Below are 22,346 nucleotides of genomic sequence, written 5' to 3' on the forward strand. Positions count from 1 at the left end.
ATTCTGGAGAAAATAATTGGTAGAAAATCTGGTTAGTTGGGGACAATTTTTGTCTTAAAGTAAATTTTATTTGCATCTAATATATCGAGCAATAAAAATAGGCTACATCAGAGAGGTTAACTTGATATTCTTGCACTTTCTTTAAAATATCTGAAGAAACAATCTATCACATATTTTATCATTGTATGTATACCCGAATGTTTTGAATTGATGTTAAGAAGGAAAGTCTGGCAAACAGGATAAAGACAATCTTGTAAGCTTTGGAGACTATGAGATGAATGGAATTTATTTTGTACAGTAAATAGGCTGCTATTGTGAGGAAAACGCCACATCGCCCAAGACAAGATGAGTGGATGCCAAACCAAAATTGAGACTCTTGTCAATAACTGCAACAGTATGGCACCATGTTAAAAGGCCTTAAGCATAAAAAGTAAATATTATACAGAATATATTTATGAATGAACAAGGATTTAGAAGACTTACATTTCAGTAATTTTCTACAAGCTCTGAGCAGACTTTAAATTATTCTAATGCATCTTTAATTGACTGACTAGACATGATCAACTTCATGTGGGTTAAATGAAGAGGAATCACATACTTAACAGACACAAACCACATTCTTCTAACGTTTTTTTATTTTTTCAGACGTTGCAGACATTTCATTACCAAATCAATCACATTAGCAGCAAGCAGAACAAGCCCAGTGCTTTATATATGTTAAATAAATATTTTGCCGTTTTGGATAGTGTACAGTTCAGTGACAGAGGGAAAGTGATATTCATCGATCAATGCATTGACGGTAAAGGGAAAGTAGCAGATAAAAGCATCAATTATAACATTTCGAGTTTGTGAATCCATCCGTTACTTTTTCATCTCCAGGATTCCACTTCCGGGCCCGCGCCTCTTTTTTGCACTGCATATATTACAGAACTGCACCCCTGGAATCTGAAATGAAAAGGAAGGAAAAAGGTTGCAAAGTTGTGTGCGAGATTCTTTGATATAAAATAGACAAGTGCCCGGAGGAACATATGATGGGGAGATATTGTTTGTTTGCAACCAAAACAAATAAACAATTTAATTAGTTGAGTAATGGTGATACAGATTACAGGAAAAATTACTTACTGTTCCCATAGAGGGTAAACATTCCTTGTGAAACATGTGCCTGCAGTGAAACACCACTACGTTGAAGGGTTTGGCCATGTCTGAAACACAGGAGTGACGCCAACATTAGCAATAAACAGCTTTCAAATACAACACTAAAGGAATATATTTGGAAACAACTACACTCAAAAACTCACCTGATGGTAATATTGTTGCGTGGCACGATTCACAAATGTTTTCCTCTGAAAATAACAGAAAAAACTGTATGAGTACAGTTCAAAATGTTTTAATTCTCAAAAGCCATGAACACTAGAAACAAAAGTGCACCCACCATCAACCCTGACTCCTCTCATTTGTGTCCGGTGCATCTTCTGGAGCAGGGAGAGCGAGTCGGCCACCAGGATCTTCTTACATCCCTCCCTCAGTAGAATCTTAACAAAATTAAATTAAATTAAATAAAAATGATAGTCAATATCAAAAACTTCACAACATGAAGAAAAGAGCTAAGCGATATAAATAAACGTAATAAATTAATTCTTAAAATTTATTTTTTCCGCCTGTGAACGTGTTACATTTTTTCCAAATGGAGCTAGTGAGCTGATCCCATTCACATAAATGGTGAAATTATAGTACACTCCAATGTCATTCATGCTGCTACTAACCTGTAGTGGGATATACAGGAGAATCACTTTCCATTTGTTCATTAATGCAACCCCCAACTATCTATACAGGTATCTGTGATGGTATACATGAGCTATTCTAGATGTAGTTTTACTCACACTTGTGTAATAATTTTTATTGCTGATATTATCTCCTAGTTTATATATATATTTGTCCAGTGAATAAAATGAAAGCTGATCAAATGATCTAACCTGTAAGTTGTAGTCCTGGAGTATCTTAACTAGTGAATCTCTGAGGTTTGGGATCTCCATGCCCTCTTTAATACGATGGATGAGCAGGATGGGATCCACATGAGTGCCAATGTTATTAAGGAGGCCGGTGATGAAAGCTGGGTAGACAAAAGATAGAGAAATAGCAACAAAGGCATGAAAGTTAGAAAGGAAAAGGAGAAATCAGGCCGAGGGTTAGAATAACTGAGTCCATAGGCGACTGTGTCCTACGTGGTTTGTCAATAGAGTAAGAGATGAGATCCTCCCAGAGCTCAGCATCATCCTGCTCTTTGGCAAAGTCGATGGCCTTGTCCACGTCTTCCAGCTCCTCCATGATCATCTGCAGCGCTCGTCTGCAGTTCCCCATCCTGCCTGGGAGCAACGTGCTGGATTAGTTTCTGAGTTACGACAAAAACATTGTTCTTTCAAAAAAGAAAAGGTCAAAAATGTACATTAAGGTGTTTATTTTACTAGACCTTGTCTGGTTGCGTCCGTATATTTCTCTGATACAACCATCTTCAACGACCATTATCTCAAAATAAGTTTCTTTTAATATTCTATAACAAAAATTTCAACTTCTAAAGCACTTCACTTTATGGACTTAACTTTCCATAATAATTCAGTTGTGATTCTGAAGATTATTAGAGAAGGATTTGTTCATATGTTGTTAATTAGTTTTCTGATATACTGTATGATACATTTACTTCCTAAAAATATACAGATTTATTTATTGGAGAGTTGCAAATGTATGCACAATTAGATAGATCTTGCCAAATTTGCATATTTATTCAAACGTTTATGTTAAATTTGTTTAACAAAAAAGTATTGTTTTAAATTAAGTAATCAACTTAATCTTTTCAAAATTCACAGAGTAGGAAACAAGAGTTTCACAAAAAAAAACTTACTGAGAAGGAAAACGGTCTCCTCTACAAAGTTCCTCTGCTGACAAACCTCGAGAGCCTGAAATAAGAAAGACAACACAATTCATGTCTTTGTAACTGCTGGGAACTTGCAGCAGGGTGACACGTAAGAATGGTACCTTTTCTAGCGGGCAGTGCGTGCTGTCTCTCAGAAAAGGTAAGAGATTCGGCCGGTCGTATTCGGCATACAGGCCAATCTGTCTCTCGTGGTATTTCTGGCCTTTGTGGTGGTCCCGCTTGAACAGTTTATGGAGGTACTGCGGGGCGGAAAGGTGAATCAAATGAGGTCCCAATTGAATTTTGAAGGTTATAATATAATGTGATCTCAACTCACGATGTGCAGGAGCTCGGGCCTGTTTGACAGTTCTTCCACCACTCTGTCTGTCTGTTAGCAGTGTGAAGAGAAAAGGATTCAGCAGGCAGCACATTCTCATCAGATCGTTAATGGAAGAAAAAAAACGCAAGTTATGCTTACCGATAGCTTGTCTTCATTGTCCAGAAGCATGTCCACAGCTTTCTGGTAGCATAAATGTAGAAAATACATCACTCAAATGGAAAAATAACATTCATCCAACATTTTATGTGTGTTCGAATAAAATGGTAGCTTCTTTGTAATAAAGTTAAATGACCATGTAATGTGCAAAACTTGACATGCTTTCAATCAACGATGAGGCTCTTACCTCTTTGTCAAAGTCCATGAGGAGCACGATCTTGTCCTCTATGGAGGAGAAAAGGTTGTGTTTATGGATCAGCTGGTAAACGTCTTTGTGCCTCAGTCTCAGGTAGATCTCTAAGGCCCTGTCATAACGCTGGTCGTATGTGTACCTGAAACAGCAGAAGGATTGGTTAAGTGTCAGCTTTGTTTCACTTCCAGCGTTCATTTTGACGTCATTGAAAGCAGCAATCCTTTGACGTTACAGGCCCTTTAGTCAACACCACTTGGCAATCCAGTTTTATGCAGCCAAGTTCAAGTGCACAGAACTTGTAAAAAATAAAAAAATGTAGATATACAGTATATATATTTTTTTTAATAAACAGACTTACAACTCCCTTTAATCCTTATTTTTTATATTTCCCTCAATATTTCTTGTGTTAAAATAACTCACAGTTCCGCCAAAGTGGTGAGCAGCGTTCTGTTAGTGGGGTCCCTCTTCAGGTGATCGCTGACGGTCTGAACGATGGCCATGTTGTTATAAAGCTCTCCGGGCCATTCCCGGATCAGTGTGGCAAAACCCTTTGTGGACAGAACAGGACGTAAGGAAAAACCCATACATTTGATGATCAACCTATGGATTAACAGTGGATCATGAAGGGTGGGGGGGAGGCATAGTACCTCATAATCGGTTTTGAGAAATTCATGCAGGATCATTTCATAGATGGCTGGTCTGAGACGCAGATCCCCTCTGGGCAAATACTGACTGATGGCCTACAGTTTGAGAGAGGTGGGGTGTTATTGGTCAAAAGCTGATACTGAGTAAAAACGTTCACGAATATGCATGACATTACACAATCAACTCATTATCACAATCATTTGAGTAATTAAGGTTTTTAAAAAGGAACAGAAATTGATTACCTTCAACTGCCCGATGGTCTTGAACCTGTATACTTCATTTTCCCATAGTTCCATATTTTTTCCAAGGACCTTTTGACACTTCCTGAAATAGAAAAAAAAATAACAGTTAACACATTTAGATGAAACTTGACTTTGGTAGCAGTCGACATGCTTGTGGCTGTGTAAAGTCAAGTCAATGAATTAGAAATGTTTAAGTTATAAATCGTGTCCACATACAGTAAACTACAGGGTGTCTTTGCTTAAAACTTTATTCTTAACCTTAGAAATAGAATTTAAGTTTGAAAACTAACTCAAGGTCCACATACTGGTAAAAGCTTTAGAAAAACTTAGAAAGTGAACCTTTAGTTTACATTTCTTAGTCCATCACACTCATTTTTGAAATAAATAAATAAATATCCACACCTGAGTCCGTATCAGTTTTCTCCCTTTCAAAAATTTTTAATAACGATATGAGTGAAATATTCAGCTTTTATTTTTCAGTATCTGGATAACCTTCCTGTTCATGTGCAGAACAAGTCCCACCCACCTCGCTGCGCTGTCATAGTCTCCTTTCTCCACTAAGTGGTTGATGTACGCCATGCCAATCTTCTGGACGTCATGCCTCTTGATGTTCTTGAAGCTGATCTCTGCTGCCATCAGTGCCTCCTAGCCGCAGTTAAACCGCAGTAACGGCACACACAGTTAAAACCATGTAATTGCAGACTGTAACCTTTCGCAGCGTTCATAAAACTCAACGTCACAAACCTCATATTTCTTCTTTTCAAGCAGCCAATCGATATGGTCGTCCTGGTCTCGCTCCTTGGCCACAACGATGTCTTTGGGACTGATGATGTAGAAGAGCGACTCCCCCTCAGAATGCTCTGTTAATGGAAATACATTTAATACTCTTGAGTATTGCGCATTACCGCTGACATTTGATGGTCAATGCATAATGAAATCAGAGCGCAGTAAAGGGTCTCGTGACATTTCTCTTGAGGGCACTTTTTATAGGCTCACCGAGGCGGTAGTCTCTGCACTCGTTGTCTTGGAAGTTGCGCACCGTCAGCGCATCAGAGGAGATCTCCTCACAGTTCTCTGGGAGAGGCTGGATGATGTCGAGACGGGGCCGCGCACGGAACTCCTCATCCTGCACACACATATGCACACTGGATAAGTACAAATATTTTAATTGTGACACAACAACATATGCAAGTAACAAAGACATAGCGTTACCATGTGATCAGAGTTCTCCTTCACGAAATACAGAGTGACGAGCTGATCGGCCAGCGGTGCCAGGCCACTGATGAAAAACTCAGTCTCAAATGCCGACACTGTTTGAAAAAAAATGACAAATAGAGAAACAAAACAAAAACACAAACAAAGATTAATATACTCTGGTTGTAGTGAGTTTAATTCATGTGTAAGTTTGAAGCTGTAACAAAGCAGCTGCATTGACATCTGTTACTCTTGTCGTCATCAACATGTTCTTGCATTCCAGAGGATGTATCACAATAGGAAGATAAAGTGACTGGCTCCTTCTAATATTATTTGTTTTGTCTCTTCTCATTTTATTCTTGCTATAGTTTGTATTTCATCCCACTGTTATGCTTGCCTGTTTTTGCTTTATGTTGTAAAGCACTTTGTAGTTTTTTTGCTCTCGATATTGCTATTGATTTTGTGTTATAAAGCACTTTGTAACCTTCCTCTAGAAAAGGGCTCTATAAATAAGGTTTATTGTAATGTGTATTTCATACCTATTTCCACATAGCGGCTAGGCAGATCTCTCATTTCTGTGGGATTTCGCTCTTTCACAACGCAAATCTGAGGAGAAAGAAAAGGAAATGTCTGAACAACTGGAGGGAATGGCATGTGTGTGTGTGAGTAATGATGACTGAAGAGAAAATCAGCCAACCTTAATGGAAGTCCCCCAGCCAACAATGAGAGTGGTGTTGTCTTTCCAGCACAGGCTGCAGGGGTACATGTCTGGCCTCAGACTCACGTTATCCCGCAGCACGTTTGTGATGCGCTGTTTTGTTCCGATATCATAGATTTTAACTCCCTGAAAGAAATCAGAAGGAAAAAAAACTTTAGCATTTTTATTCATAATTTTACTTTTTTTGAGGGTCAGTGACTGATTGCTCACCACATTGTTGGCCCATGCGATGAGGTTGGCTCTCCACTGGATATTAGTGATGGAGCCCTCGCCTTCGTGTAGAACAGACGTCTTCCAGCGATTCAGCCAGTTTCTTTCATACAGAAGCAGCTTTAAAAATAATAGCAACAAAACAAAACAGGAAATCAATTAATTCTGCAGGAGTTTGCACCTCAAATTAACAGCGACTCATGAATGCAGTTGTGCAGCCCCCCCGCCTGCAGAGGGCAGTAGATGAACAGCACATTGCAATGGAGCAGCCATTCAGGAGCAGGAGAAAAGAATAAACACACCCTGAGTTCCAAATCACATACTTTTCCTTTTTACCTTACTGAAGCATGCTGGTTTGCATACTGCAAAATGCAATTAGATGAAAAAGGGGCATCTGGGTATTTTTGGCATACTGTATTTGACATGCATGTATTGGGACAAACTAAATCTTTTCTTGGCATACTAAATAGTATTGAAGGAGGATTGTTGGAACACGGGGATCTCTAAGATGTCAGTTAAACTGCTGGGAAGTTCCACCATTCACGCACAAAGACAATGAAGACTAATCATTCGTTAGACTCCATTCTCCATTGGAGTGAAAAAGCTACACATAAGCTTCACATTCAGTGGGTGAATAATCATTTTAACATTTTACGGTTTTGCATGGTCGAAATAACTCGCAAGTAGAAGATGTGTGTGTGGAAGAAGCCATAAATAACGATTTCATTCATCCTTCTTCCCTTTGTTCCTTAATGGCTACAGCTTCTGTAGGATACACACCATTTATCGTACTCTCTGTGGGCGGTGCAAAGTATAGAAACAAGTATCTAAACACATTATGTTTTTATGATTTGCCATGTATTCTGTGGCTTGCCTTTTCACAGAGGTGTGGTAAGCTTAGTGAGAGCATTGTGTGAAGTTTGTGTTTCTAACCACGGTGCAAGTGGCATCAAGACGACCACAGGAACTGTTTTATAAATTGCAGCTTAATGTTCAGGCCTTGTATTGTTATACATATTGTAGGGGACAAAGCCCACCATTCACATTCCCTGCATTGTTAAAGTCTTTATTATATAAACTGATACAAAAACACCCTTCTTAAAAAAGCACATAATATAACCAAGGACGTTGAGAGAAGGTTGTACAGGCTCTTTAATTCAGCGGTTTAATAAACAGTTTGCTCTACAAAGAGATGATATGACAAAAGAACTGTGGAGACAAAATTGAATTTCCTTTGACAGGATGTGGCTCCCGTTGAAGCTTATTGATTTTCATCACATGCACATTGTGGAGGCCTTCACAACTTGGAACTGAGAGGAATCAGGGGCAATTGAAAGAAAATGGCAAAGCAACACTAACAATGGGGTTTCATGAAAAACTTGTTTTCCCCTCACCCCAGTTGTATAAATGTCAGCACACTTTATTCACGGATGGTTTCGCCTGACACTACCCCTGAGCAGTTTATAGTTGTGTAATTGACATGTTGTAGGTAGTTAGGTTGTTTTTAAAACAAAATGGGCAAATCTAATGTGTAAAGATTCTCATCTCCTTTCATAGTGACTTAACTACCACAGAGGGACCTTTAAGAAAGAGATCATGGTATAGGTCTAAGACTATGTACCCTCTTTATAATGACAACTACTGTGCTTGTGAAACATTTGCCTTTCAAATACTGGTAGGCGAACATCACTTTGCGAAAATGGGCAGCTCTCCTGAGTCCCGAGAGCACTCAACACAGCAAAGAGACAGACAAGTAAGAGCATTTCACACCCGACGGAGGCCTTCAACCCAGTCAAGGTGAGAAGGTTTTGCAGGATATGGTTTCAAATAGACAGAATCAGGAAGAATTATTGTAGCCGGAAACGTCGACAAATGTACACAATGACTGTACTAGTGAGAAAAACACTACTCAAACGTACCTTGTTGCCTCCAGTGACAAACTGTTTGTAGTTTGACCTGGTGAACTGAGGGTGTAATGCCACCACCTGCAAAACAACACGTGAGGGGCAGATTAGAGTAAAATATATATATATATATATATATATATCTTTGTGATATATGCAGGTAATAGCAACAACAGATGCATGCTTTGTTATCAGCTTACTTTGATGGGACAGTCAAAGGTCTCATGGAAGCCCTCTCTTGTATAGAGACCAAACACTTGAACCTGAAACAAAGGTGAGACAGCAGAAAAGGCAAGCAAAGGTGAATAACTCATAAAAAAAAATCTTCTTTAATTGCTGCCTCTGCAACTATCTGAGGCCAGCGGGGGGAATTGTGGTCAGAAAAGACTTTGATTGGCTCCCTTACTTCTCCGTTGGGTCGCCAATTAGTGGACAAGTTGATTCTTTGAACCCCACAGGGTTTTAGAAAGAGGAGTCCTCATCTCGGACTGGACCGCAGCCTTGGTTTGCCACAACAAACCCTAATGTTCCATTACACTACATAACACCCAGTTTCTCTTCATCTGAGGCCCCAAATTTAAAGTAAGGGAATAATATAAAACTCTGATGCAATCTCCCTTTTCAAACCGCACCAGCGATTAAGGATTAAGTTAGATTTTCTAAGGATTAGCAGCCAACTGAATTGGATGATGGCAAACAATTGCTGTAGCATTTTAATTGTCTGCTCCACTTTTTTGTGCGACAAGATCTTGTTTTTTTGCCACCAGAGGTGCCAGAAGTAGGGGGAGGGAGTGTGCGGTATCAGAGAGCATATCTTGGCTGTGAAATCCATGAAGGATGGTGGTAATGATGAGAAAAGACAAGATAACAGCGAGGTGGAGAACATGGGGAGGGTATCCATAGACGGCTGATGGCTGACTGACAGCTCGACGGATCTGAGTGAAATCCTTTCCCCCCCTGCTCTTAAAAATGGTTACAAGCCTTTTTATAAATTCCCGCATCGTGAAAATAATATGGGTTTTATGTGTAGATATAGTGAAGATAAAACTTTGGGTTTATGCTTCAACTGTGAAGAGCTGCCTTTAAAAAAAAACTCACCACCAGACACTTAAAGTTCCAAATCCTTTACATAAGTTTAACACTGATAAGATGAGTTTTATGTGAATCTGAACAGTGATTTAAAAAATATATATATATATTTCTTTTTTTTATTATTTCGCTGCAAGTCCAGGCAGTGATAAGCAATGAGATCTCACCTTCCCATCCTCGGAGCAGATGCCCACGTTCTCTCCACTTTCATCCAAACTGATCTGGTTGATCTTCACTGAACTCTGCGGAGACACATTTATCAATAACCAGGCTGTATTAATGTTTTATTAAGATGTGAGTACATATCTTTGCAGCTGGCCAAATGTTGCTGGCTGACATTTTTTACTCCACTAAGTGAAATGCCAGATTAATGAAAAGGGCTTAAATTTGAGTAAATAACGGACACACAGTCTGATATGTGTCAATGCATAGTGTGGAATTAACACTGTGAAGATTAGGGTGCGTGTGTGTGTGTGTGTGTGTGTGTGTGTGTGTAGAGGTGGGGGGGTGCTTTCAAAATTTCAGACATTCCTGACACTATAGGGCTGTTAAGATAAAAGCATAAACCAAATGGCATACATTATAGCAAATGTTCCTTATAAACAGTCCCTGAAGGATTGACTGTGCCTTTGTAGACTACAAGGAGAAAAAGTTATTTGCTTGTCACACGCTTACAAGTTATCCACTGCATTTGCTCTATCCAGGTAGATGTATATTAATTCCCTTTTCTATTAAATTCCCTTTTTCATTTTGAAACTATGCGTCATAAATCCATAAGCCAGAACTCATCTGTTCAGTGAAACACCTTCCTTGTTTCTTTCAGGTAATGACAGGTTGTGGTTACAACTTCCTCAAATATGGAATGTCTCCTCCAGCCTCTCTATGGGACCCAATATCAATGTCTCTAGACACTCCCAGGATTGACATAATTTTTTTGGGGGGGAGGGGGAAATATTTCTGCTGTGTTTTTGAAAAAGATTTCAAAATACATGATACATGGATAGATAGATAGATAGATAGATAGATTTCAAAATACATGATAGATAGATAGATAGATAGATAGATAGATAGATAGATAGATAGATAGATAGATAGATAGATAGATAGATAGATAGATAGATAGATAGATAGATAGATAGATAGATAGATAGATAGATAGATAGATAGATAGATAGATAGATAGATAGATAGATAGATAGATAGATAGATAGATAGATAGATAGATAGATAGATAGATAGATATTTAAATTGGAAAATTGTATATGTTGATTTATAAATATGCGTATTTGCTTTGTTGCAGAGACTTAGAGAAGAAGATTAAATAGATGTGTACAGCCACTAGCCAGCAGCAGTTTAGGATGGTTTAGCACAGCTAACAAAAAATCATTATAAACCAAAGTATTGTACACATTTTGACCTGCTGGTGGCGCTACAGGAAAAGTCAGGGGATCACCCGAGTCATTGGAATAATATTATATAATATCATGTTACGTTACCAGCATTAGTCATTAGCACGGCTAAAAAGATCATTTGGCCAAAAGACATTAATCAACATCATTTGAAAGACTTTCATTTACTCACAATTTCAAACTTCTGTGTTACATTTCCCTGGATGTCCAGCAGGAAAACCTTTCCAAAATGGGTACCTAAGGCAAGAAACTGCAAAGGGACAAATGTAATGTAAATTAAACCACAAGACGCTTGAAACAACTTCAATATTTTTTGAAAACATCCTGTGCTGATGAAGGCTATGGAAGGTTTAAAAAAAAAAAAAAAAAAAAGTCTTCCTGGAGCCGGAGCGACATGGGCAAAGTGGGGATTGGTGGGCTTGGAGGCAAAACTGTGAAATTGCAGGGGTGGAAAAGCCCTATTTATTAAAGCATACAGTGTGAAATGGCATTTTCTTCCTCAAATTAAAACGCCTAAGCATAATAAATGCACTGTACATCTGACTTCTTCCCATGCTCCCCAATGCAATCCAATCACCTTCCTGCCCAGGAAAAAAAGAGCCATTATTTTTCCTGAGCAGCAACCGGTTTCTGTGTTTTTGGGCTTGAACAAAAGTGTGTGTGAATATGTGTGTGTGTGTTTAGCCTACGTGTGAGTCCACTGGGACAAAAAAATTATCGAAAGCGGGGGGGCTTTTGGCATTAGATTAGGCGTGTGTTCTTGCACCTCAGCCCCCTGCTCCTAATCCCCCTCCCTTCTAGACCAGCATGTGGAAGTGCGGCGAGCCCACCATGCTTCAGTGCAGTCTATAATGAAATGCTTATATTTACAGGCACAGCTGAGCATGTCAGACAGAGCCCCCTGCAATCTCCCCAAATAAAATAACCAAAAATAAATAAATAAAGGGCTTCAACCTTGTGAGGCGGAGCGACTTTTAAAGGGATTTATCAGAATGGAATTGTTCAAATGAAATTCCGATTCAGACACTTATAATATGAAGCAACATAAGGCAATATGTGCTGTCGTCTGTGGCTTTGAGGGGGTTGTGGTTTGCCACTGTGGAGGGGGCTGGTGTGACCACACAGGTAACTGGATGGCTGAAGATACACAAGGGTTGAAATCCCAGGAAGAAAAGAAAGTCAGATCAAATGTTGAATTTCAGCGAAGCAACGTCTCTCGCTGTGGCACGTTTGCTATTTTGAGATCAAAATAGAATAAAACGAAACGGGGGGAGGTGGAGGGGGAACACAAATCCTGAAAGTAAAAATAAATAAATGAAAATCAATAGTGGTTAATAAAACATCAGGTGAGGAGTCATAACTGGCTATGACTTTTGCTCTGCTCAGGCGTGTTCGCTTGCTGCCGGTGCCACAGCGATTTAACCATCTAGCCGATGAGTGGCCCTCTTAAAAACATCAACATTTCGACACAACAGAAGACTAGTCTAGCAGCGAGAAATGTGGAAGTGTGGTAATAAAAAGAGGAGTAGACAATGGCGCCTGCCTGGTGCCTTTTGATGCAACTCCCCGAGAGGAAAAGAAGGGGAAGGTGAGAAAAGAATGGGCCGTCTCCAGACTCTCTACAGATTAAAAGGAACTTTGAAGGACATCTCTCCAGTGTGTACATAAACAATGTGAAATGTGTACTTGAGATGGGTTGGATTTGAGAGTGAAATGCCCTTGTGGTCGGTGGATTATAACCTCTACCTTGTCGTGGACAGTCATACAGCTGGCTGCATCCTTCTGGAGGATTTCTGTCACCCCATTGGAGAGCCTCTCGTACTTCAGCTTGGGCTCCTCCTCACTGTCCTCCTCCTGGTCCAGAAAGTAGACTTGAAAGATGGGCTCTCACAATAACATGTTCCTAAAAGGTATTCATTACATAACAGTGCAGTGTCCTCTCACAAACGGTGTTCGATGTTTGAAAGCCATTGACTAAACCCTTCATGCAGTAAACTGAAATGTACACAATGTCCAACTCAAGTAGTTTAAACCCTATGCTATCTTTAAAAAAACAAATAGTGTGAGGACATTCAAAAAGGGCATGACTTGACTTTACATACTTCCAACTCAACTTTTTTTGATCTGGGACAACAGATACCTTGCCTCTTATAGTAACTCTGGCTTACAGTTTGACTTTTGATTAATGTGCAATGTCCCTGTAAATAAACCAATAAATAAAAATAAACTTTCAAAAAAGTAAACATTTGAGTTTTTGACTCTCAGGAGGAAACAGGGCCAAACCCTTGAGGTGGGCTAAGACATAGCAGCATTTCACAGCCCACTATTTACTGATAAATCTAAGTTAGAGATTTGTGTGGCAGTAACAGAAGGCTTGATGTAGGGAAAAAACAAGAGCGAGCGAATTATACCGCACTGTATCAAACCCACAGTGAAAAATGGTGGTGGGAATATTCAAGTCTGTAGGTTTTTTGATAACTCTGGAAATGAACACCAGCACAAATGCAAAACGGAAGGATCTTGAAAAGCGGGCTCAGACTGTTGGACCCCACTATACACATATAATGCTAACTGTATTTAAAAGATAACAAACAAGGGAGTCCTTCATAGTGTTCAGCAGCATTTATATAAAGAAATTCAAAAAGCAATATGTAGCCAATACATTTAGGGAGGCAACAGGTTTTACAATCAAATGTTAACCATCACTGCCACAGTGTCACTGAGCAAGACACGGAACCCAGCATTAAAACACTTATGGCCAACCCTGCATGTATCCTGGCCTCTTCAAAGAAATTCATCTTTCTGGCATGTGCACGTGTATCCGGATATATACGCACAAAGACAATACCCATTACCTTGCGTGAAATGCAACATAAAGTTATTTCTCCATGAGGTCGTTCATCCCCCAGTGACTTACATGAATTTAGTCGTTTCATAAAGAAAATGTAAGGTATTCTACTGCGTTACCCTTTTCCAGCGTGAGCCGACATTTGAGGCCAGTCACAGCCTGAATATTGCTCATAATTCAGTTTATAACCAATGCTGCACAGTCTGTGGCTGCCCAGAGGGTGCATCAACTCAAAACATTGTCTGCCATTATGTGCTACTGGGTTGGAGGTGGGGGACGATAGCGTGGAAAAAATGTTATTTTCAAAAACAATCCTTTTCCACTCAACAACGCCATATCTAGGCTATTTCCTGTGTATTCTGGTTGTGAGACTTCTGATGCGAGGGCATTTGTCACGGGTTTCAAAGGTGTATCAAACAACAAAGGCAAAACTTCATCCCCGGAGAGAAACTACCCATTTTTTAAAACTTTTGCAATCTCTTGTAAGTTGCCTTTTGTTTTGACAACTAATACGCTGGCTTGATGGTCTTGTAACCATTTATCCCACATTATTTGCCAACAGGCAGTTAAGACCCAATCTGAACTGAGTCATCTGTCTATAACAACGCTTTCAAATACACACTGAAAACTACAGACATATATTTAAGATGAGAAAGGAGGACACATCTATCCCCTTCATTCCATTTATTTTTTAACGTAAAGATGGGTTGACAAACAATAATGAATGAAAATCATAATGAATAAGTATACAAAAGCAGATGCTTCCTTAATGAATAGTTTGGTGAAAATAATGTGAATCCTAGGTTTATGTCATCCGCTGTCCACCTATATGAACACCTGTGAGAGATTTTAGTTTGACATGTTACACATTGTCTCATTGAAGCTTTTGTAGCCTCGTAAAACACTATGTCTTTTCTACTCTTTAATGTATGACCCATTTTCATATTTATTAGACAAAAGCCTTATTTGTGAAATTTTTTACAACCTCATGTTTATAACACTATTACACATGAGAAAGAGCAAAATAGTTAAAGACTAGGGCTTAACAGGGCTCATATCTCCCTAAATATTAAGAAAGTAATTCATTCATTCGTCCACCAACCTCAGCATGTTTTTATGACTCAAACTCATATATACATACAAAATAAAGTCAGTTAAAAGGTTAAGTGATTCCCATTATGATTATGAGTCATTATAAGATGGTATCTGCTGTTAAGGGTTTGGTTTATTCTACATGTAACATATTACTAAGTTGAAATAAAACCTAATTCTCTTGACTGGTTCAGGGATAAGGCATCAAAACAGGACTAAGCAAAACCCTCACAACCAGGCTTATCACCATATTCTGTCATTACAAATCAGACTAATCTGGCCAAATTACCAAGGTATAGTGAAGACCATGCCTCTGACTTTCAAGATAATTTCTTCTGTGAGTGCTGCTGCTGTCAACAAGGTAACAGTAGCAGCAATCTACAATACAGTATTGCAGTATTCTGGGCCAATAATCAGCTTCTTCCTGTCACTTGGAGGAGACACATAACCCTCCAGTCCCTAGTGCTTGTTCCCCATGTGATTGTCCGTGTCCTACAGTGCCTGAACACATAGTGCACGGACAGAAACACAGGATGTAGGAGCTCTTTCCATTTACTCGTCTGGAGTTTTCATTTTGCTCGCTCTTAACTGTTTTCTTCTGAGAAGTGCAAGTGTCCGCTGCAGCCCTTCCCTGATATTTAATTCTATCCTCCCCTTCCTATGAAGACAAACTCCCCATCCTGCCAGGCTGATGAGAAAAAGTTATATTTTATTTAGCCTACTTGTGTGATTCTCTGACGCACAAGTGTACGGTAAAAAAATAAATAAAAAAGAACCCCGATCCCAGTCATAATATTGATGGATCTGGAAAGCTATCTGTAATTCATGAGTGTTTGACACCTCTCAAAACCTGACAATGATCCTTCTGGGATCCTTCTGTGTTGATAAAGGTATGATATGTGTTACAGTGAGCTTTCATTTGAGTTAAAAAAAAAATCACCCATGCTTGACAGAACTATGCAGGCCTGTCATCAATGGTTGTTGATACATTTCTAAACTGGTGCAGCTGTTTGACATGCATAGGTGTATACCACATAAAGTTACTGTTACTATGTGTCTGTTTGCAGGAGAAAGAATAGTCATGTTAATGTCTTTCTTACCTCAGACTCATCTGTGAATTCCTCACTTTGCTTTCTTCCCTGAATGAAAACAAATTGTAAATGGATTTGATTAAATGTTTCAGTAAAACAGAGCACCAAATAACACAGTATTGTCATATTTTAACCTGCGTTAGAATATAATAATTTAAAACACACACTGTGGAAACAATGCAGGGACACTGCAGCTGCAATATTTTATTTGAAAGAGGCAGTACATCAATGCAAAGCTACTATCCAATCACACATGTACGCAGACAATGTTAGCTAATAAGCTCAATCAATCCAAAAAGAAGCTAACAGCATTCCCAAATCTCACTAGGAATTTAATAGGACGCATATGAGTACACAAAATCAACATTAGCCAGCTGATGTTAGCATGTTGTGCTTACCTGCTCTTCCACTTCCGCCATTGTTAATAGCTGTATCCGAACAGAATAATTATTATATCTCAATACGTGTTTAGAAAATGCATGTTAAACGTCCTTAATAACGCAATTAGGTCCGTTTTGTCAGAAAACAATATCCACTGTACGAGTAACTACGTGATGTTTGTTGTCGAAGCCTGCTCTCGCTGTCATAAGTTAAATCACATGACTGAAGCGAAGCAGTGAGGTATTATGGGAAATGAAGTCTTTCCAGCAGAGAGACGACGCCAACCGTCGAAACGAATAATTAACGAGAAAAAAAGGGCAGGTGAGAGTGAGACGTGAAATGTTTAGTTTTTCACCGGGGTATTTGTATTTAGAGGAAATGTATTGGCTTTTTAACTAGTTTATGCTTGTTCTATGTTGTTTTTTCCACTTGTAAAACATAAAGACACAGGGTTCTCAACCCTCACGCAATGAGAGTGAGACACACGCATTTCAGGCAATTCACACGCTCCACGCCACACCTTGCATTTCTCACGCAAATTATAACTCTGCCAAACATTTTTTTTTATATATAGCCAATAGCTTCGATAAATCCTGGCCTTCACCACCATCACCTAGTGTTGCCACCTTATTTATACTATCTATGGTTGCCACCCGTCCCGTTTTTCCCGAAATTGTTCTCTTTTTTCACCAGCTGTCCCGAGGAAAGAAAAATCTCTCCCGGGGACACAATTTGTCCCGTTTTTTGGGGAAAAACTCATTCGTTTTTTTGGGGAAAAACTAATTTGATTTCCTTCGTTCAGTAGTTAAGGCCGTTTCACACGGGCCGTGGCGTTTGTTGCGCCCACTAATGCATTCTGCGAGAGCCGAGCGGGCAGAGAGAAGGCGCAGCGTTTCGTCAGGCTACACGACAAGCGTGCAGGGGCGGTCCTAACGATCTCGGGGCCCGTTTCAAGACCCTGTGTGGGGCCCCCCACATTTATTTTTTATTTTTTTCTATGAATAATGCTTGTGCATGCTCCCCGCAAAAATAAAAAAGATTGTGGAAACTAGTTGGTTCATAGACGGATTAGGAGATAATAGGCCCAGACTCTTAAAGCCCCCCCGCCCCCCTCCCTATCCAGTCAGTTACATTGACTTTTCCGCAAAGATACATACGTTTACTGGCATAAACATATTAAGGGAGACTCCCTTAATATGTTTCCCACAGGATTTTGGGATACTGTGGGAGATATCCTGTACCTTGTTGGGGGGTCCGGGGGCATGCCCCCCTGGAAGAAAATTGGTTTTAAAGTAAAATGCATCAATCCGAAAAATCAATCTGGAAAATTTAGATTTAAATCAAATCTTGAGCTGCAGAAGGAACATTATTTTTCTTAAACAAGCAGCACTCTTTACTCTGCAACTGTAAAAACATTTCAGTAGATTGGTCTGCAGACCCATGTTATATGATGGAGGGGCCCATTGCAACAGATACAGGGTGGAAAGCTACTTTTTATGAACAGTATATAATTTACATGTAGAAAGTTTATTCCTGTATGTGTGTGGGGGCCTTAGAGGCCCCTCATGAAGCCCATAAGACATAGCTAATAATGCTTTTGTTTTGCACTTGTTTTTCGATTTTTCACCTACTAGTTGAGGGGCCAAGTTGGTTTTAGTGCTCCCACATTCAAATGCGGACGCCGAAAGAGTCTTCTCCATGGTTGGTCTTCACCAGCACCAGAAACAGACTAGCCCTAGAAGGAACATTGTCCTCCATTATGATGGTCTAAATGGCTGGTGTGGAGCCACAGTGCTTCAAGTGGGAGCCAGAAAACCCCTATCCTTTTTTGTATAATTCTTTTTATTTTGTTGTTTTGTAACAATAAGCAAACAAACAAACAAACAACACCAAACAGTACATACAAACTAAGAAAGGAGAGAAAAAAAAGAAAGAAAATGGACAGATGTGTATGTTGTTTGTAAGAGCCAGTTTTTGGGTATCTATACGTTGTCATGTCATGTGTTGTCCACCTGGTGTCACTGCCCTATTGCCTGGGGCACAGGTATAAAAGGTGTGTCACTTGATTGTTTGTTTGTTGTTTGACCCCGGAAGGGCTCACGGTTTTTGACCGCTAGAAGCTGACAGTTGTTATCACTGAGGAACTAACAAACGTATTCCGTCATAGACATTATAAATGTCTATGTATTCCGTAATCACATGTACCGTAATTGGTGTCAAAATAAACGGTCTGCACCGGAGATGATCGCTTGGTTCAGTCATTGTTTAACAACCACAACTAGGCTACAAACATTGAGACACACAGCGCGTCAACCAGTCACCCGGGAGTCAAACCCCACGGAGCACACTACACACATATTGGATGTGGCTCCTATATTTGTCAAAAACCCGCCGTTTATTCAAAACTAGCCGTTGGATCTGCAGAAAACCCTCGGCAAGTAAGTGAACTAATACAGAGGCGGCACAACTTGGAAAGCTACCGGTAGCTTTGCGCAGCAGCGGCTATTGTACCTTTTTGGAGGACGTTTTTGGGCTGCGGATGGACCGGGAAGCTGTTGGGATTTCGGTGGAGGGCGTCTGGAGGCTGCGGGATTTCGAGGAGAATCGCCGGCGGGAGCTGTCAGGGCTGCAGCTACATCATCGGGTCTAACCAGGGGCTACGGTGTTAACGCTGGAGGCTACGGCTGTGGAGTACATCGTACGCAAGCTACTGGACGGCGCACACCGCAACATTAAAGGGCAGGTACGTGTAGCGCTACACTGGCCATTTAAAATGTGTGCACACATGCCCGGGCTATAAATCCAATGCATTGGTGACAACTGACGTGACGGTAGACTTTGCATTGACTTGACTTTTGTGTCGCGAACTATTGAACTGATTTGTGATTGTTGGTCATCATGGAGGGAAACGCAGCATCGGACATTGTAAACGGGACTGGCAAAATGCCAACTGCTAAAAAGGCAAGTAGCACTACTGGTGGTGCTGAGGCACTGCCACCAAAGAGGGTGGTTAAACTTACAGCAAAGGCGCTTGTTGGTAAATTAGACAGTTTACAAAAGGAAAGAGTAAACAAACTAAATCAAGCAGGTGTGATAAGAAAAACATTGCAAGGTTTAATGTTGAATAATGAAGAAACTGAGGTAAAAAATGCTCTTGACAAACTGATGAAGGTGTGTAATGAGGCTAAATTCAGCCATGATTCTTTGTTAACCCTTTTGCCAGCTGAAGAAAAAGCAAAGCATGAAACCTGGTTTGAAGCAAAAATGCTGTCAAATAATTCATCTATTGCTGAGGCTAAACAGTGGGGTTTATGCAATGGTCATTTCGGTGTATATTCTGGTCATGTGGAGGATGATGTCTGTCCTGATGACAGTATTTCAAATGTGGGTAGCAAACACTCAGGTCAAAAGAGCCACTGCAGTGGTACGTCAAGCACCGCATCCACTGGCCGTATGATAGCCGAGGCCGAGACAGCTGCACTTCTTGCTCGCCAAGCTGTCCTCAAAGAAAAACATGCTTTGGAGGAACAGCAACAACAGCTCAAAAGCAAGATGGAGGAGCAGCAACAACAGCTCAAAAGCAAGATGGAGGAGCAGCAACAACAGCTCAAAAGCAAGATGGAGGAGCTTGACTTGGAATCCGACCTTGCTGCATCTAATGCAAAGTTGGCAGTACTGCAGGCATGGGAAACAAAAGGTTCTTCTTCCAAAGGCTCAGATGGAATGAATTCATATTTTGTAAAGGGAAAAGGGAAAGAGGACTCTGTCATTGTCCTAAATCCCATGGCGAAGGAGTATACGCCTACATGCAGGCCTGTGCAACAAATTCACTGGGCACAATCCTCATTACCACCTGACAAACAAACATCAATGGACGTGCGGCCAAAGCAACCTGTCGTGCGGCCAAAGCAACCTGTCGTGCGGCCAAAACAACCTGTGCAATTGTTAGGAAACATCATGGCAACATCACAGTATGCACAGCGCCAGCCTACAGTTGCTCAGTCAGATAACAAACCAAAACAATATGGTAGTCATCCAAATCCGTCCGACGACATAATTCATATCATGCACAAGCAAAATGAAATAACTGCTGCTCTGGTGCAACAACAGCACTACTTGTCTCTACCACCGAGAGATATTCCCACCTTTGAAGGACACCCTCTCACATACAGGTCATTCATAAAGGCATTCGAGCAAGGAGTTGAAGGAAAGGCAAGCAAAGCCGATTGCCTATACTACCTGGAGCAATATACCAGAGGACAGCCGCGAGAGTTGGTGCGTAGCTGCCAGCATATGGATCCTGAGAGTGGCTATGGAGTGGCAAAGGGTCTCCTACAAGAACACTTTGGCAACCACTATACAATTGCAGCAGCTTATATGGAGAAAGCTTTGGCCTGGGAGTCAATTAGAGCTGAAGATGTGGACGCGCTCCAAGCCTATGCATTGTTTTTGCGTGGTTGCTGCAACGCTATGGAGGAGCTCCAGTACTTACAGGAACTTGACATGCCAGTTAACATGAGGGCCATTATTTCCAAGCTACCGTTTAGGACGAGAGACCAGTGGAGAGCCAGAGCTCATGACATTATGGAAAGAACAAACGACAGAGCACACATCAAGGACCTAGTGTCGTTTGTTGAACGCCATGTCAGAATTCTGTCAGACCCATTGTTTGGCAACATACAGGACCCCGGTTTTGGAGCTGCAGGGCCAAGGACTTTAACCCGGTTTACCGCACAGCCCAGGAACAGAGCTAAGGAAAGTATTGTTGCCTCCACCATAGCTTCTACAAACTTCACTGAAAGAATCGAAGAACAAACAGAAATGGAGAAAGCTGGATGCCTCTACTGTGCTCGTGGGCATTCATTGGACGAGTGTAAGGAGCTCACTGGAAAAGGACACAAAGAAAAAAATATTTTTTTGCGTGAAAAGCGAGTTTGTTTTGCATGTTTATGCGTGGGTCACATGAGCCGTGACTGTGAGAGGCGCATAAAATGTAACATCTGTGGTCAAACTCACCCTACCTTGCTTCATATAGAAAGGCAACCAACTCAGGACCAGCAAGAGGAACCTGCCAATGAACAGCCTGCTGTAGTCACAACATGTGGACTTACAGGGGCCGGTAAGGTCCAGTCTGCTCTGTCTATTCTTCCTGTAAAGGTGAAGGCTTCTAATGGAAATCATATAATTACAACATATGCGTTCCTTGATCCTGGCAGCTCAGGCACATTCTGCTCTGAACACCTAGCGAAGAAGCTGAATGCTGCAGGTAAAAGAACCAGCTTTCTACTAAGAACAATGGGTCAAGAAAGAGTTGAAACTGCTTACTCTGTGGCTGGTCTAGAGATTGCTGCTCTCGACAGCAGTGATTTCTTTGCGCTGCCAGACGTTCTCATACAGGAGAAGATGCCAGTGACTGCTGACGACAGAGTGACACAGGAAGATCTGTCTAAGTGGCCATACTTAGCAGAGGTTAACATCCAAAGTATTGAGGCAAACGTCGACCTATTGATTGGAACCAATGCTCCCAGGTTACTGGAACCAAGGGAGGTCGTCAGCAGCTGTGGGAATGGCCCGTATGCTATCAGGACGGTGATGGGATGGTCAGTGAGTGGTCCACTGAATGGAAACAGTGGCACCATGGAGGCAGAGTTCTCCTCTGCTCTGGTGAATAGGATCGAAGCGAATAAACTGGAGGAAACGCTTCAGTCTGACCATGCAAATGGAGACGGAACCATCCAACTGCTCCAAGGTGAAGAATATTCTACCACCAAAGATCACAAACTCCAGCTGTACCAAAAGGCTTGTGAAGACCTTGAAGCTAGAGAGAGAATGCGATGGAGAACAGGTATTCTCAATGGGGAAAGGCTTAGCTCACATCACTTTGCTGGAGGAAGCTCCCACTCATGAAACCATAGTTCAGCGGGAA

At 40.7% G+C, this 22,346-nt stretch overlaps 1 protein-coding gene across 2 annotated transcripts; it reads right to left on the reverse strand.

Annotated features, from left to right (window-relative positions):
• Positions 1–652: 652 nt before the first annotated feature.
• vps41 (VPS41 subunit of HOPS complex) lies at positions 653–16,623 on the reverse strand. 2 transcript variants are annotated; one of them, XM_080050408.1, is made up of 28 exons: positions 16,438–16,623; positions 16,049–16,087; positions 12,755–12,859; positions 11,181–11,258; positions 9,767–9,841; positions 8,711–8,773; positions 8,526–8,591; positions 6,607–6,726; positions 6,376–6,522; positions 6,218–6,284; positions 5,697–5,794; positions 5,481–5,610; positions 5,229–5,344; positions 5,011–5,129; positions 4,485–4,566; positions 4,245–4,337; positions 4,018–4,145; positions 3,592–3,736; positions 3,387–3,428; positions 3,246–3,296; positions 3,031–3,168; positions 2,897–2,951; positions 2,223–2,363; positions 1,974–2,110; positions 1,433–1,532; positions 1,299–1,343; positions 1,123–1,202; positions 653–945 (listed from the first exon to the last, which is right to left on the reverse strand). In XM_080050408.1, the coding sequence occupies exons 1-28, from the start codon at positions 16,456–16,458 to the stop codon at positions 862–864; spliced, it is 2,565 nt and encodes an 854-aa protein (XP_079906534.1). In that variant the 5' UTR covers positions 16,459–16,623; the 3' UTR covers positions 653–861. The 2 variants fall into 2 exon arrangements, with proteins under 2 accessions (XP_079906534.1, XP_079906533.1); XM_080050407.1 differs by having other exon boundaries at positions 12,755–12,862.
• Positions 16,624–22,346: the final 5,723 nt, after the last annotated feature.

This window comes from Ammodytes marinus (assembly GCF_949987685.1).
Source record: "Ammodytes marinus genome assembly, chromosome: 21".
Classification (NCBI taxonomy): domain Eukaryota; kingdom Metazoa; phylum Chordata; class Actinopteri; order Uranoscopiformes; family Ammodytidae; genus Ammodytes; species Ammodytes marinus.

Coding starts and splice junctions, on each gene's coding strand:
- vps41 (XM_080050407.1), bottom strand. CDS start 16,458: ATGGCGGAAGTGGAAGAGCAG. Junction 4,567..5,010: donor GACTATGACAGCGCAGCGAG/GTGGGTGGGACT, acceptor TTTCTATTTCAG/GAAGTGTCAAAAGGTCCTTG. Junction 946..1,122: donor GTTTACCCTCTATGGGAACA/GTAAGTAATTTT, acceptor TTTTCATTTCAG/ATTCCAGGGGTGCAGTTCTG.